Genomic DNA, 17,316 nt, shown 5'->3' with positions numbered 1-17,316 from the left:
CCCCCTCTGAATGCTCCAAACTCTGCATGGGGGCTTATGGTTGAGTTTTGAGAATTTGGCTGGGGGAAATGTGCCTTTTCAGAGCGGCAAATGCAAGGCAAAACCTCCCATGCGCCAGGAGCGAGCCGACCTCCGCGAGCCCTTAAGTCAAGTTCCCTTTTTTTTTACTAATTTCTCCGCATCCTGCATTCAAGTTTTGTCAAATGTCCTCAGCGCAAGCCACTGTCGAGTCCATCCTCACTCCCCCTTTCCAGATCTTGGTGGTGCAGTCCATTTTTGACATTCCCCAAGGAAACCTGTCTTGCTTCATCAACTGCAGATGGTGAGGTCGCTGCTTGGTCTAAAAGCCCAGTCTTTCTTTTTAAAGCACTTGAATATAATTTGCATCCTTTGGGCGGGTGGGGGGGATCAAAGGACAAGATCCAGTCAGAGTTTAACGTGTGGAAGTTTTCAGAAGCTGAGATTAAGTCCTACTGATTTACTAGGAAGTGTGTTTCTGACTGTTACCTTAAGCATATGCTTAGCTCTCCAACTGAAATCAGTGGGTTTAAACGACTGAGTTTTGGATGAATTATGCCCAGCAAAGATAAGGTTGTTTTTGTTTTGTTTTAAAGAAAGAAGCAAAAGACTAAAAAGTGAATGTAGGCGGTGACATAAAACTGATGCTGTGTAGGAACCCTAAAAAGAAAATAATTTGGAATGGGACAAGTTACCTTTAAAAGATATCTATTCAAATAAAAGATTTGTGGGAAGATCTTGTAAAAGTTCATTACAATTATTCTGTGTAATAACATCCACTGAAAACATTAAGAAAGAACTGGACTTACAATTATCTATATTAGAGTTCGTACATTTGATTATTGATTGTGTGTGTAAAGTGCCTTCAAGTCACAGCCGACTTATGGCGACCCCTTTTGGGGTTTTCATTGCAAGAGACTAACAGAGGTGGTTTGCCAGTGCCTTCCTCTGCACAGCAACCCTGGTATTCCATCCAAATACTAACCAAGGCTGACCCTGCTTAGCTTCTGAGATCTGACGAGATCAGGCTAGCCTGGGTCATCCAGGTCAGGGCGATTATTGATTACCAAGCTGAATGTTGCAGTTGCTTTATTAATGTGATTGCAATGGAAAGAATGGTCCGTATTCCACCAATAGGCCAGGCAACCAGGTCACTGACAAGTTGCACCACCTTCTACTCAGAAACACCACCATGGGAAGGGAAAAAAACCTGCCCAAACTTGGCTACTGGCCAGAGAACAAGCAGCTGAAAAGGAGCTTTCTTCCTCCGTCTGCCAGAAAGAACTCTGCTCTAGCTGCCCTGTGACTTCACTAACAAGGTTAAGGTAATTCAGCTGCTGTCGTCACAAGATTAAAAGCCGCCACCAAGGAAAGATCAGCATCAATCCCACTGCTTCATTCTAGAATGGTCAGACTGATCTTCCTCCTCTCCTTTTCCCATCCACTCTTGCAAGTTTATAAGCACCAGGAATACTTCTTCTGGTATGGTGCTTGCCATCCACCGTTTGCCTTGACCTGGATAGCCCCGACTAGCCTGATCTTGTCAGACCTTGGAAGCTAAACAGGATTAGTGTGTGGATGGGAGGCCACCATGGAAGCCCAGAATTGCTTTGCAGAGGCAGGCAATGGCAAACCGCCTCTGAATGTCTTTTGCCTTGAAAACCCTACAGGGTCACCATAAATCAACTTGAAGGCACTTTACACACACACACACGTCTGCAGTTGGGGGGGGTATATTTAAAAATATTTAAATATAAGAGCATAAGAAAAGTCCTGCTGGATTGCACCAGGGGTGCATCTTGCATTCTGTCCCATGTAGCAGGGCAAACCAGTCCCCCTGGAGGGCTGGCAAAGGGCACAGAGGCCAAAGCCTTCCCTGATACTGATTCCTAGCACTGGTATTCAGAAGTTTGCTGCCTCAGACTATGGAAGTTTATTTTAGTCATCCCTGGCCAGTGCCCAGTGCCAGATCTCTCCTTCATGAATTGGTCTAATTTCCTCTTAAAGCCATGTATGTTCATGGTCACCACTACATACACTGCCAGCTAATTCCACAAATGAATTGCTTATTGAATGAAGAAGCATTTCCTTTTGTCTGTCTTGAACCTATTGCTCACCAACTTCACTGGTTGCCTCTGAGTTCTAATTTTATGGGAGACGGAGAAAAGGCTTTCTCCATCCCATCCATAATTTTATAAACCTCTGTCATGTCCCCCTTAGTTGCGGTTTTTCTAGAGGCCCAGACTCTTCTGCCTTTCCTCATAGGAAAGGTGCTCCAATTCCTTAATCTTCTTGGTTGCTCTTTTCTGTGCCTTTCCCTGCTCTGCAATATCCTTTTTGGAGATGTGGAGATTAGAACTGTACACAGTTTGTTTGCAAAAGAATTGCTTTGGTGAGTCACATCCATCTAACCCAGCATTCAGTTTCCACCTGTAGATGTTCAGATGCATTAAGGTGTTCCTTCATAATCTGCCCCCTCATTTCAGATGTACACTCTGTGTCTTCCTAGAAGCACCTGGTTGGACACTGAGTGAACAGACTGCTGGACTTGATGGGCCTTGGTCTGATCCAGCAGGGCCTTTCTTATGTTCTTATGCCTTTGTATATTCAAGTTCCATACCCCCTGCTTTAAGATAATATCCATGGAGGTAATTCTTCTAAAATCATGGCTTTGTAGGTGTGAACAAGATGATTTACTGTTCAATCTTAAGAACACTTTCCTGCGAGTAAATCCATTTTCCCTCCCATTTAGTCGAACTCCTGCAACGAGGAGGAATTCTTTATACTCGATTATACCTAACAGTTTAACAAGTTTCATCAAAGATTCATAGGGTGGCATGAGTATGATTGCTACCTTTTCAGCTGGTCCTTCTAGCTATACCTTTAACATCAGTTTGATCTGTGACCAATTATCAGGTGATGTTCTGTAACTCCATGCCCTGAAAAGTCACTGGAAAAGACAATCATGCTAGGAAAAGGTGAAGGCAGCAGGAAAAGAGGAAGACCCAACATGAGATGGATTGACTCTACAAAGGAAGCCATGGCCCTCAAACTGCAAGACCTAAACAAGGCTGTTATAGATAGGACGTTTTGGAGGACATTGATTCATAGGGTCACCATGAGTTGGAAGCAACTTGACTGCACTTAACACACACGCACGCACACATTTTTACTAGTTTAACCTCTATTACAGGGTCAGGACACCCCCTGCCAAGTTGGCAACCTTAGTCATGAGCATAAAGAAAAAGCAAACCAGGTTACATCATACCAAATGTAGAAATCGATAGGACTATGAATAGAGATTTGAGATAAATAGGTCACCATAACTAGAATGAAAATCTCCAATCCAAGGCTGCTTTAAAAGGTAAAGGTCCCCTGTGCAAGCACCGGGTCATTCCTGATCCATGGGGTGATGTCACATCCCGATGTTTCTTAGGCAGACTTTGTTTATGGGGTGCTTTGCCAGTGCCTTCCCCAGTCAACTTCCCTTGCTTTAACTGAAACAATATTCCTCCTACTCTTCAATCAACTGGTTACCTCCTCATTCCAGAAGAATCTCAAGAATGGTATCCCAGTCTTGCACAATATTAATCTTCGGCAATAATCCACATATGTATACATATGATCAAACCCAATATAAATAAATAGCCACTAACATATTTCAGACATGGTACTTGAATCTATATTATTATTATTATTATTGGTCTTTAATGTTGTATAATCTTGTTTTCTGACTTTTTTGGCGGGGGAGGGGGATCAACACTTTAAAAAGTCCTGGTAGTTGACTTAGAAGCCGCCCCACCCCCCATTAACTTAGAGCAATCTTGTGATCTGGCATCAAGAACAACTAATTAACGTAGAACATAAGGACTTTAACCACAAACACATCTATTTATTTATTTGATTCTTTTGTAAAATGGCTCACATCATCCTCTATCCTTCGATTTTATCCTCACAACAACCCTGTGAGATACGTTAGACTGAGAGAGCGTGACTCGCCCAAGGTCATCCAGCAAGCAGATTCTGTGGCAGGAGTGGGGATTTTATCTCAAGTCTCCCTGATGCTAGTCAAACACTGTTAACCACTACACCACACTGGCTCTTTGTACTGAAAAAGTGGCTACAATTATTGATCTTACAATTAGGTTGCTTAAAACTAGCCTAAGTAAACTTGAGGAAGCAAGGTTAAGGCTGTGATTCTTATGTGTTGCTGATGCCAAGAACAAAACCAGGAGGTGGTATTTATTCCAGATGTGTAACTGTTCTAGTGGAGCAAGACTGAAACCAAGTTTACATAGATGTCAGTCTTGCTGGAGTTCAATTACTCCCTAACAGGTGCATACAAAAGTCAATACATAATAGAGACTGGAGTTTTAAACTTTACTTCCAGTGGAAATCAAGTGAAACAAGGTTGAGAGGAGGGGCAGGGAAGGCCTCTCTCCCACAATGTAGGTATTCCTTCCATATAGCCAGAGCTTTAACTGTACAATTACACCATTAAAAACAAACCTTCTGCTTTTGTCCAACGCCAAAGGCAAAGCCGAGAGAAACAATCCAAGTTGTTTGTATGTATCCGGGGGTGTTTGCAATACACATTGGAATCAATTTGTCGAGTCAACCTTGCAGTGCTATTAACAACACTTCGTTCTGGTGGGATTTACTGTGCGAATTTGCAAGCGGTGGGTTAAATCCGTTAGCAGCTTTCCTGGATGGTGGTGGTGGGGGGAGGGATCCTCTCATTCACCATGGCGAAGAAGGCGAGCGTGAAAAACCGGCTACAAGAGGCCTTTCGGGGCGATTTCGTCGGGACCCTCGCCAGATCCAGTCTTTTTCCATCTCTCCCCCCGCGCCCCAGTGGGAGCGGGGCGCGCTTAGGCAAGCGAACCCTATCAGAAGGAATGAATGGGCCGGCAGCAGAGGCAGGCGAGCGAGCGAGGGAGGGGCACTAAGACCGCCCCGGCTCGGCTCCCGCCTAGGGTGGATCGCACAGAAGCAGAGAGGAGGAGGAGGAGAGATCTCCAGACACGAGAGGAGGATATAGGAAGAGGAGAAAAAGCAATGCCCCATCAAGGATACAGCTGAGAGAGAGGCGAGAAGCCCAGGCGCGACGTGACCCAGAGGCGTTGGGAAAGAGGGGTCTCCCGCAGACGGCCCAGGAAACGCGCCCCCCCTCCCAGACCGGCCCAATGAACATGTCAGTGCTGACTTTGCAAGAATACGAATTCGAGAAGCAGTTCAACGAGAACGAAGCGATTCAATGGATGCAGGAGAACTGGTAGGTGGCGGCCGGGGCGGCTCTCTGCCCGTTTGGGAGCGTGGCCGTCTGGGGCTGGCCGGCGTCTGGCGCGCTGGGATGAGCTCTCGCTCTCTCTCTCTCGGCTGGATGAGGCAAAGCCGAGCAGACGACGTGTGGCGAGAGGATGGGGCGAGCGCGGCGTCTGCGTGCGTGCGCCGGGGAGTGCCTGTGCGCGCGCGGACGGTGCGGGTCTGCGGCTCGCGGCCAGGGGATGTTTTCTTTTGAACCTCGCCGGTGGGACCGCTGTCTGCGGAGAGGAGGGGAGAGGGGCGAACCCGGCGGTTGATGCCAGGGTCCAATTATATAATGCAGATCGTCTCCCAAAGTATTTTTTTTAATTATCATTATTATTATTTTAAGCAGAAAAGCCAGTCGGTTTCCGTTCCGTTTTGCATTCGGCCTGCCGATCTCCCCCTTCGTCAGCTCTCAAGCGGGCGCCTCTCCTTTTACCAAGCCCCCCCCCGCATGGAACAAGGTGGGGAAGACCCCTTTCATTCCCCCCCCCCATGGAACAAGGTGGGGAAGACCCCTTTCATTCCCCCCCCATGGAACAAGGTGGGGAAGACCCCTTTCATCCCCCCCCCGATGGAATAAGGTGGGAAAGACCCCTTTGATCCCCCCCCCGATCAATGCAAAACCCCGCGTCGCCTCTGATGCTATTGACTTTTCCATTAGGCGTATCGGTGACTAATGCATTAGGGGTCTCTTCCATGGTCGCTTGGGGTGAAGAGGGGTAGTGGCGTCTGGGGCTGGTTGCTTGGAGGCAAAGAGAGGCCGGGAACTTGGGAGAGCAGAAGCTGGCTACACCCGGTTTGCACGGTAAAGGAACCCTGTTCAAGAGCACTTGCGTTTTACACCCCTTCCTTATTGCTCCCGCTGATCTAGCGGGACTCTGCTGTAGATTTTTTTTATCAGGAGCTCCGTTTTCTGGTGATCTCTTCTCCCCCCCCCCCAGCTGATCTGCACAGATGATCCCTGTTCCAATACCCTTGACTGCCCGAAGTCTTGACGCCCTTCTGCAAGGAAGAGTAAGGGTTATGCGGAGAGGCCCCCTCCCCTCCCCAAAACGCGGCCGGTAGGATGGCGATATTGCATCTCAGGGAAGAGGGAAGGTCTTCCCAGACACCGGCGGGCAGCATCCTCAAATCCAGCTTTAGCCGGCCGGCGAGCAAACTGCGTGCGCCGTTCCCGAGCACGCCCCGGCCGGCTAGCGAACGGGAGATTGAAAAGGAGGCGCCATTCTCGGAGCCCTGCGCCCCGGCGCCTATTGGAAAGCCGGGCGTAGGGTGGCGTGTTCCTCTGCGCATGAGCAAAGCGCATCGCGCGTCGTCCCCCCCCCCCCCGGTCTACCGAGAGACCCCGACCTCCTACACACAATCGGGGCTTTAGGTCAAAGGGTGGGGGGCGGGGGGTGAGTCCCGGTGCCTTTCCAGCGAGCCGTGGAGGGGGAAGCGGGATGAAAACTCCCTCCGCCAGGTGGGGAGAAGCGGAGGACGGCGCTGATGGGGGGGGGGGCGCCATCCCTGGCGCCAACACGTGCTCGCTCCTAGCCCTGTTCACGCTCCGTCCGGTTTAAATCGTCCACCCCGCCCTGCCGCTCCCTCCTCCTCCTCCTCCTCCTCCCCAAGGCCGGGCTGGGCGAGCCGTCGCCGCCCAGCCGCGCCAGCCAGAGCCCCTCCCCGCTGCCCCTCCCACCGCGGGCCACGCAGCCGCCTCCTGCCCTGGCCAGGCGACGGCCGCGTGGCCGGACATCAGGCGGGTGGGGTGAGGCGGCCGGGCCCAATCGCCGAGGGGCCGCCGAGCGCTTGCAAAACGCGGCGGCCCGGAACGGACCACGCGCCGGTCACCATCACGCGGCTTGGCCGGGGTGGCGTGGCTGGGCTCCCCGCCGCGCTGGGACATCGGGCCCGGCTGGCCCTTGGCCTACCTGGCTGGCCGCGAGCCGCCGGGTTATTCGTCTGGAGCTCTTCCTCCGGTGGCGCGCGCCAGTTGGCCAGGAGAAGCGTCGTGGCCTGGCTGGCACTGGCTCCTTTTGATGGGCTGGGTAGGAATGGGCAAAGGGAATCCTGTTAGAAGCGTGGAGTTGGCAGGGACCACCAGGGTCATCTAGATAATTCCCAGCGGGTAGCCGTGTTAGGCTGTCTGCAGTAGTAGAAAAGGGCAAGAGTCCAGGAGCACCTTAAAGACTCACAAAAATATTTTCTGGCAGGGTAGGAGCTTTCGTGAGCCACAGCTCACGAAAGCTCCTACCCTACCAGAAAATATTTTTGTGAGTCTTTAAGGTGCTACTGGACTCTTGCCCTTTCCTACAGGGTCATCTAGTCCAACCCCCTACACAATGCAGGAAATTGTCTTTAAGGTGCTACTGGACTCTTGCCCTTTTCTACAGGGTCATCTAGTCCAACCCCCTACACAATGCAGGAAATTGTCTTTAAGGTGCTACTGGACTCTTGCCCTTTTCTACAGGGTCATCTAGTCCAACCCCCTACACAATGCAGGAAATTGTCTTTAAGGTGCTACTGGACTCTTGCCCTCTTTTACAGGGTCATCTAGTCCAATCCCCTACACAATGCAGGAAATCTAGTCCAACTACCTGCCCCACACACCCCCAGCGACCCCTACCCCTACTGTTATTAGTTGATGATTGCTTTAGCACAGGTTATTGGGGCTTATTTAATGTGTGTGTGTGTGTGTTAAGTGCCGTCAAGTCACTTCTGACTCATGGCGACCCTATGAATGAAAGTCCTCCAAAATGTCCCATCTTTGTCAGCCCTGCTCAGATCCTGCAAATTGAAGGCCGTGGCTTCCTTTATTGAGTCAATCCATCTCTTGTTGGGTCTTCCTCTTTTCCTGCTGCCCTCAACTTTTCCTGGCATGACTGTCTTTTCCAGTGACTCTTGTCGTCTTATGACGTGACCAAAATACAACAGCCTCAGTTTAGTCATTTTAGGTTTAGTATATTATTTAATGTACGTAGTGTAAATAGGCTGCCTCATATTTTAAAGGGTTCAGAGGGTTCCCCAAAAGATTTTTAAAAGCCTCATTTTAAACCCCGGCTCAAAATTTGATAACCCTTGAATCTCCAAATTCAACACCTTCAGTCTGTGACCCGACTGGGAAAGAAATTCAAGGCTGGTATTCCTGCTTGTTTTGTCAGGGAGCAGCGACCCCAGGCATATCAGCAGGCCTGCACACGAAAGGCAGCTTAAAGGAGGGTAAGGTTTCTCCTTTCTCCCCATCTACTGTCTTAAAAAAAGGTGCCCTTCTCTAACTCTGCTCTTGCCCCCGAATAGCCATAGACAGGCATGAGAAAGAAGCCCCCCCCCCCAACACACACACATTGCTGCTGCTGGAAGGAAGGAAGGAAGGAAAGAAGGGGAAGGGCCGTGGCTCAGAGGTAGAGCATCTGCTTGGGATGCAGAAAGTCCCAGGTTCAATCCCCGGCACCCCCAGTTGAAAGGACCAGGCAGGAGGTGACGTGAAAGACCCCTGCCTGAGACCCTGGAGAGCCGCTGCCGGTCTTAGTACACAATATTGACCTTGATGGACCGATGGTCTGATTCAGTAGAAGGCAGCTTCATGTGAAATGTGCCCCCCCCCCCAATAACCCCAGCAATAAAGTAGGGAACAAAACACACATGAAGCTGCCTTCTACTGAATCAGACTCTTGGGCCATCAAAGTCAGTATTGGCTACTCAGACCTGCAGCGGCTCTCCAAGGTCTCAGGCAGAGGTCTTTCACACCTACCTGACTAGTCCCTTTAACTGGAGATGCTAGGGATTGAACCTGGGACCTTCTGCATGCCAAGCAGATGCCCTACCTCTGAGCCACAGCCCCTCCCCTAACACAGTTCACTCTACAGCCCATTTTCTCCCTTGTGGGAGACTTTTCACACTAAGAGTGGCTGTGCTGCCACCCAAGTGAGTGCTGCTTTGAACGATCCCTCATTATCTCTTAGAGATCCAGTATGGTGTAGTGCTGAGAGTGTTGGGCCAGGACTGGAGAGAGTCAGGTTCGAATTCCCACTCTGCTGTGGAAGCTTGCTGGGTATCCTTGAGCCAGTCATGCACTCTCAGCCTAGCCTACCTCACAGGGTTATTGTGAGGCTAAAAGGGAGAAGAAGCTGCTTTGGGCACCGTGGGGAGAAAGGTGAGGTATAAATTAAGTCAATAAATCAATTCTCTTATACTTGTGCCCAAGAGTGCAAAGAGAGCGCACTGTAAAATACCATACAGCGGCCTGAATTCAAGCATATCTAATAATGCTGTCCTTGCTTTTCCTCCTTGACTCTTCCCAGCTCTTTCTAATGTGAGTGGATCTGGGCTTATAGCCTGCTTGGGAGTACACATGAACACATGAAGCTGCCTTATACTGAATCAGACCCTTGGTTCATCAAAGTCAGCATTGTCTACTCAGACAGGCAGCGGCTCTCCAGGGTCTCAGGCAGGGGTCATTCACATCACCTACCTGCCTAGTCCGTTTAACTGGAGATGCCGGGGATTGAACCTTGGGCTTTCTGCATGCCAAGCAGATGCTCTGAGCCACAACCCCTCCCCTGCAAGCTCCTTTCCCTCATCCAAGATCTGTGCATGCTAACTGTAGTAACCAGGAGGAAGAAAGGCAGGCCACTGCATGTTCCAGCCCTGAGGCTAAACCTTGGTTCAGATGAAGACCTTCCTTTGCGTTACTCTGACTCCACGCTTCCCATCCACAGCCCTCACAGCTCTACCTATCTTGTGCAGCACCATATAGTGGTGTCTCAGTCCCGGTTCTCCATGGCCATCCAGTCCTCCTCAGACTGAATATAAGAATGAGTTGGAGCCAAGCAGAATCTGTTTTGCAGTTTAACTTAGTTTTCCTTAGGGCCCTCTGAAGGACTTGAGCTGAGAGGTACCATCCCTTCCCTTCCCCCCCTTCTTTTTTGCCATCAAGTCGCAGCCAATTTATGGCAACTTCATAGGGTTGCCATAACTTCGTAGCATTACTTTTTCTCCTTCCTATATCCTCCTCTCGTGTCTGGAGATCTCATCCTCTCTGCTTCTGTGCGATCCACCCTAGGTGGGAACCGAGCCAGTGTGGTCTTAGTGCCGCTCGCTCGCAGGCCTCTGCTGCCGGCCCATTCATTCCTTCTGATAGGAGGGTTCGCTTTCCTAGGCGCGCCATGCTCCAACTGGGGTGCGGGGGGAGAGATGGAAAAAGACTGGATCTTGCAAGAGTCCCGATGAAATCGCCCGTCCCAGGCCTCTTGTAGCTGGTTTTTCACGCTCGCCTTCCTCGCCATGGTGAATGAGAGGATCCCTCCCCACCACCCAGGAAAGCTGCTAACGAATTTTCAAGGCAAGAGACGTTCCGAAGTGGTTGGCCATTGCCTGCCTCTGCATAGCGACCCTGGACTTCCTTGGTGGTCTCCCATCCAAGTACTAACCAGGGCCCACCCTGCTTAGCTTCTGAGATCTGATGAGATTGAGCTAGCCCGGGCCATCCATGTCAGGGCATGGTTACTCAATAAATCCATGGAAACTGTGGCCATGTGGTGTGGTGGTTTGGAGCGGTGGACTCTGATCTGGAGAACCGGGTTTGAGTCCCCACTCCTCCATATGAGCGGTGGAGGCTAATCTGGTGATTTGTTTCCCTACTCCTACACACGAAGACAGCTGGGTGACTTTGGGCCAGTCACACTCTCTCAGCCCCACCTACTTCACAGGGTGTCTGTTGTGGGGAAGGGAAGGTGATTGTAAGCCGGTTTGAGTCTTCTTTAAGTGGTGGAGAACGTCGGCATATGAAAACCAACTCCTTCATGCTTCTCAAGTCATTTCAGTAGCACAGGAGCTGCTTGTGAGAAAGCGTGTTGTGGCAGTAACTGTCTGTACTGCAGCCAAATGAGTGGAACCAGTTAGATGGGTCTCCTAGCTGAGGGGAAAGCGTGATGATCATATAGAAAAGGCCAACTCAAATTGGTCCCGCTCTCCTTGATACAAATGCTTGCAACAGCAGCATGGGATTTCAGCCTGGGCTCCCGCATTCCTGAGACAAGGTGGAAAGAGCTCAGGTGTCTGCATTCCCACGTGGTTACAAATTTCAGTCAACAGTCCCCGAGGTGGCTACCACATGGCTCCCAGTAACATAGCTTGACACACTGTAATTGGAACCACCCAGAGAGGTAGATGCCTGTGGTTTGGGGCAATGTAGTTAAGCTCACCTGTTTCACTTGTAAAATGCTGAATCCTACAGCTAGTGCACAGAGGTAGAGGTTGACTTTTTGATGAGCAGAGACATCACAGTTTTAACCGCTTCATAATGGCAGTCTAAACACTCATTTTCCATGGCAGGGAAATCTTCCACCTCTTTGATAGTTGCCTGTAGTGCAGTGCTTCAATGCACAGAGCCCCGTCCATAAAAAGGTAGTCACTCTAAATGGGGCTAAGGCCTCAAGCATGAATACCTGCCCCCAATGCCAGCCAATCCAATACAGGGCTAACTCCACTTACTAAGCTCATTGATTTCAGTCGACTTAGATGGGAGTAACCTGCATAGGATTGTACTGTTAAATACCTTATGTTTGAGTATTGTGTATGTTGCTTAATTACATATTTTTTATCTCAAACTGGGGGGTATTTTAGGGGAGTTGGGTTTTTTGCTCATTTTTGGTCAGTTGTTTCCTTGTTATTTCTTCGTCAGAAATGAAAATGTAAAGTGGCCAGGATATGATCCTCTTGATGTGCCTGGGATAAGCAATGATTATACTCTAGTAAGGAGAGGACATTCCTTACATGTTCAGATAAAGTCATCTCTGGAGCCTGCTGGTAGGTAGCAGAGGACAACAGTTCCAACGCCAACCAGTGTTAGGTTCCGGCTTCCAAAATAGATTTTGGGGTCAGACCTCAGCAACTTCCAGGTGAAATGAAGAACTGAAACCAGAGCTGCCATTGGGGTTGGCTACCTTCTATTCAGTGAGAGCTCCTTCTGAGCAACTTATTTCTTCGTGTATATCCTGCCTTTCTCCCCAGAGGGGACCCCAAGCTGCTTGCATTGTTCTCCTCTGCTCCATTTTATCTTCCCGACAGCCCTGTGAGGTAGGTTAGATTGAGTGCGGAACTAGCCCAAGGTCACCCAGCAAGTTTCCATGGCAGAATAGTGATAAATGGGAATATCATGTATCCCTTCCTCTACCCCCCCCACCCCCCCAGCATCTTTTCAAGATTTATTCGGTGTTAGAACCAGATCCTGGGCTAAGAAGCACAGAGAAAAATTCTATGAAATAAAACTTTTTTTAAAGGCCTAGAACAGATATCTTTGTGATTTTTTCCTGGGTCTTCAAGACTAGTTTACAGTCTTGAAGGTGGCTTCATTAACATTTTAAGACCATTATGCCAAACTGTTAGATTTTGCTCTGTCCCATTATGGAATGAACTCTGTCTGAGTATAGACAAAGGCCAAGCCTCTCTGTTGCTCTTATTGGATTTATCTGCAGCCTTTGATACAGTAGATATGTCCCCCATGGCTTTCAATCTCTCTGTAAAACCCTTAGCACAAATCATTCATAGACTTGGGGTTGGTTGTCATCAATATGCTGATGATACACAGCTGTGTATGTGTGTGTGTAGTGCTGTCAATTCACAGCTGAAGCAAGAGACACTTGGAGGTGGTTTGCTATTGCCTGCCCCAGTATCACAACCCTGGTGTTCCTTGGAGGTTGCCCATCCAAATGCTAACCAGGGCCAGCCCTGCTTAGCTTCTGAAGAGATCAGGCTAGCCTGGGGCTATCCAGATCAGGGCCAGCTGTACTGTATATATCCTTATTCAAAACTCCTGGTGATGCAGTAGAGATCCTGGCTAAAAGTGAACAAATTGAAATTAAATTCTGAAAAGGCAGAGGTTGTGAAGGAGGAGGTCTTGAAGGAAATTGTTCTCCCCACTTTTGATGGAGTTCAACCAACCTTGTGAGACTCAGTTAAAAGCCTTAAGGTCATACTAGATCCAGCTTTATTACTAGAGAAGCAAGTTAAAGAAGCTGCAAAAAAGGCTTTCTACCAACTCTGCAGAGCCCGTAAGATGGTCCCTTACCTTGATATGGCTGACCTGGTTGCCTAGATCCATGCCACAGTAACATTGAGACTAGACTACTGTAATGCACTGTACATTGGTCTCCCCTCAAAAGCAACTTGAAAACTCCAGCTGGTTCAGAATGCTGCAGTTCAGCTATTAACGGGAGGTAGACAGAGTATGCATGTTGCTCCCATTCTCCAGATGCTCCATTGGTTGCCCATCTGTTGCCAGGCTCAGTTTAAGGTATTGGCTATCACATACAAAGCCTTTCATGGCCTTGGTCCCTCTTATTTGCAGGACCACTTCTCTCCCTAGACTCTACCACGGCAACTTTGCTCAAGTCAGCAGGGGCTTCTGCTGGTGCCAACCTACAAATGGATAAAATCAGCAACTGCCCATACATGTGCTTTCTCCATTCTGGCTTCCAACTTGTGGAATGGCCTTCATGGGGAGGTCAGGAAAGTTCCTACTCTCCCAGCTTTCTTGAAACCACACAAAACAACTATTCAAGAGGGCTTTTCTGTGCAGGTAATAAGGTTTCACTGAACAAAATGGTTTTTACAAACTTGCTTGGATAAATTAGGGGCTATGGTCTATATTGCTGGGAACAGTTTATTGTAAATAGGAACTTATTTATGTAATTTCTGTACTGCTTGATGTGTCATGTAAATACTTGTGCTGTCTTCAGTTCTTCCTGGTGGTTCCAAACTTTTGAAATCCTTATGCATTGGCTACTGAATGTCCTATTTTTGTGATTGTAGTAACTCAGTATGTGTAATCTGCCTTGAGTCCCTGTGAAAAAGGCGGACTATAAATAACATAAATAACAGTGAATATAGAGAAGGAAGTGCCTCACACAAAATGAGTGTGTATTTACACCCTCACATACAGACACACACAATGAAGGAGGGAAAGAGGGTGGGTGTTTGAAAATGAAAGGAGGTGGGGCATGTAAGATGCAACAAGCCAGAAATATGCGGCAGTTGGAGGATGGGGAACAGGAATAAATCAAGGAGGTAGTCCTCTTTCAGCGGGCGCTCTTCTTAATGGATATGGCATTCATGCCCTGCATCAGCTGAGATGCATCTTTGATCAAACTAAATTGCTGCCTCAGTCCTTTCCCAGCATCTTTGTCTCTGCGTTCCTGAAACCCTTTCCGAAAACAATGGTGTCATCTCTGGTTTTTTGTTAGTTCCGTCACCCTCCTCAGCTCTCTTCTGTTGCTACTTCCTCAAGCATTTACATTCTCATTTGCGTTTCCCATACGGAATGCCATTCAGTACCCTTCCATCTGTTCTCCCTCTTCTTCACTGTGCATATTGTTGTCTTCCCGTGGCTGCCACGTCTGTGCCCTGTTATGTTTGTTTGTCTGTTTAAATATTTGCATCCTGAGAGACCCAAAGCAGCTCACAACAGTGACAAACAAATAAAAGTAAGCCAACAAAAAACAAAACCACAAACTACTTTTTGGGCTTATTCAAGATTTCGTAGCTGGCTCATCCAAAATCACCAGCTACGGACCATGGGCCGAGAGTGCAGGGGCCAAGATCCCGTTAGCTGCTAGGCTCTCACCTCTGGCCATGGCTAAGCATTACAGGAACCTGCATCCAGGAAGGAGAAAAGCACCAGTAAGATGTACAGCTAGTTGTGTTCCCCCAACACTTGTGCTTCCCGTGCTCTTATTCCTGTGTCTCTTATTCACTTTATTTCCTGTACTCATCGTTGGTTTCTACACTCCCTTCTATTTACTCATTGCAGTCTGTGCCCTTTCTTCATTTGCCGCCTCCTCACACTGTGTCCTGGTGCTGTCCTCAGCCTACAGCTTTTTGCCCTCGGCCTTTTAAGGCGTCCCATCCTCTTCCAACCACCTGTGGTTTCTGCTTCCTTGTTAACAACAATCTGGTGATGTCCAGAATGCTTGGGCTGCATCCTTAATTCTGTCTTTTCATTAGCCACCAAGCTTTTTACAGACTTGCTTTCCTTATTTGTATAGCTAGCATTTTTCACCTGTTCTCCATAACACGATGGGATAGAAGTTGAGAGCTGGCTCAAACTTAATAGCTCATTTTGGGTTTACTGTATTGCACAATCTCTCCCCTTCAGTAGTAATTGTCTTTAGAGGTTTCATGACAGCCTGTCATTTCATGAAAAACAATGGAAATCAAACCACATCCATGAGTAATACTTTGCTCCCCTGGATGCCTCCTGGTCTTATTGGTGTGGGCTGCGTGTTTTCTTGGTTCTTCAAAGGGTTAGGAACAATCCATATTGGTGGTCTTTCAGCTAAATGCTAAGAAATTCGAAAAAGACAGTCCTTGCTTTTATACAGTAATAAAGTTTATCTCCAGAGGAGACTTTACATTTTCTTTTTAGTGTACATGTTGTATTCACAATCCATAATCTGCCTGTTGCTTGTAATTTAAATGGTATCTTCCTCTTCCTTCAGTTGGAACGGTGTTTCTAGACATTCTCCAAAGGCTGGCCTGGTTCTGTTGCCTGTTTGACTTCAAGAAAGGAGGCACCAGTGCAGTCCTTAGCAGAATTATGCTCTTCTAAGTCCCCTGAAGTCAGTGGGCATAGATGGTAGTAACTCTGTTTAGAACTGCACTGTAAATCTTTGAGGTACCTTCAAGCCATGTTCCATCTATAATTTGAAACAAAGTTCTGAAAAGGGTTATTTGTTATAATTACACAGCACCTGATTGAAGATACCGTTGCTTGACTATAGTTACATATCCCATGCGGGATAATGTGTCAGCATAAAAATATTAATCCTTATGAAGGTAGGACAGCAAGTAAATGAAATTGGCACGAGACATTATGGTGTAACAGCATGGTTTGGAGTCATAACTATGCACTGTTAGCTAATGGCCTTGAAGGTGTCTTGTTTCTGCCTCTATTTGGCTATAATATGAGCACACTAATTCCAATCCCAAAGAGGACTAATTACTTAATATTTTTGGAATGTGCTGTGAACATGGTAGATGCAGAATGTCTTATTCCTAATGAGGAACAACAGCCATCATTATAAAAACCCTTGGGTGCCTTAATTTGCTGCAAAAGGTTGCCTGCTGGAACCTTAATGATGGTAAGCTCATGTTACCTAATTCACAAAGGAAATGCTCACTTTGCACTGCTTCCTTCCATCTTCAGATGGTGGATCTCTTGCATATTGGCTACAAAATACAGGGTTGGATTGAACTAGCTCTTCCACCAATGAAAAAGGGAGGAGAGGGTCCCCTTTGACTACCAAAAAAGGCTATGCTTGGGATCACAGGATCTATAAGAACAAAAACCATGTGGTGAGGGACTGGGAAGGAGGGGAACTGGCCACGATGTGCAGTTGCTGGATCCAACACACAGTTCTGTTGAATGTGGTTAGTTAGAGGGATTCTAGAAAATAACTATTTGTCTTTCTGTCAACCATTTCAACCCCCATAGCAATTTGAAGGGGGGGGCAACCTTAAATTAATGTTGGGATGCTATAAACAATGGAATGGAGTTGAGGCAGTAGTTGTTCACTACATTTCTTGAAAGGACTAGACGTGTTTTTTTCCCTTGTTTGAAGACACTCAGTTTGCTAATATGAGAGATTCATTTGGCTACTGCAACAACTAATTTCCCCAGCAATTTATTTATTTACGCAATTTAGATCCTTCTTTTCCGCCCTTACTTTTAGGAATAAACAAGAGATGAAACTGAATTTCCTAAGCTGGCTATTTTGATTCAACTAGCCCCATCTGAATTTTGCTTCTCCCTTCTGGATTTGTTTCTTTTGTGAGATAAACCAAACTCATGAATCTCTCTCTTCTCACTGCTTTCTGTGTATTTGCACAAAATTTATTTAAGGATTTTTTAAAATCCTGTTTCTTTGCAGCTAGCTTCTGCGTTGTCAGAGGGATTACTTCATTTTCCAGATGGTGGCTGGAGAGGAGACCTGTAAAAGTACTACATTC

The 17,316-nt window shown here is 47.6% G+C and overlaps 1 protein-coding gene across 1 annotated transcript in view; it reads left to right on the top strand.

Moving 5' to 3' along the window:
* Positions 1-5,151: 5,151 nt before the first annotated feature.
* Positions 5,152-17,316, top strand: part of ELOVL6 (ELOVL fatty acid elongase 6) — a 78,731-nt gene continuing 66,566 nt past the window's right edge. Inside the window, exon 1 of the mRNA XM_056855511.1 lies at positions 5,152-5,293. Within this exon, the coding sequence (XP_056711489.1) occupies positions 5,205-5,293 (89 nt within the window). The 5' untranslated portion in view covers positions 5,152-5,204. The remainder of the gene's footprint in view (positions 5,294-17,316) is intronic.

This window comes from Euleptes europaea, chromosome 9 (genome assembly GCF_029931775.1).
Source record: "Euleptes europaea isolate rEulEur1 chromosome 9, rEulEur1.hap1, whole genome shotgun sequence".
NCBI lineage: Eukaryota > Metazoa > Chordata > Lepidosauria > Squamata > Sphaerodactylidae > Euleptes > Euleptes europaea.
This window is presented reverse-complemented; position numbering and strand designations above follow the sequence as displayed.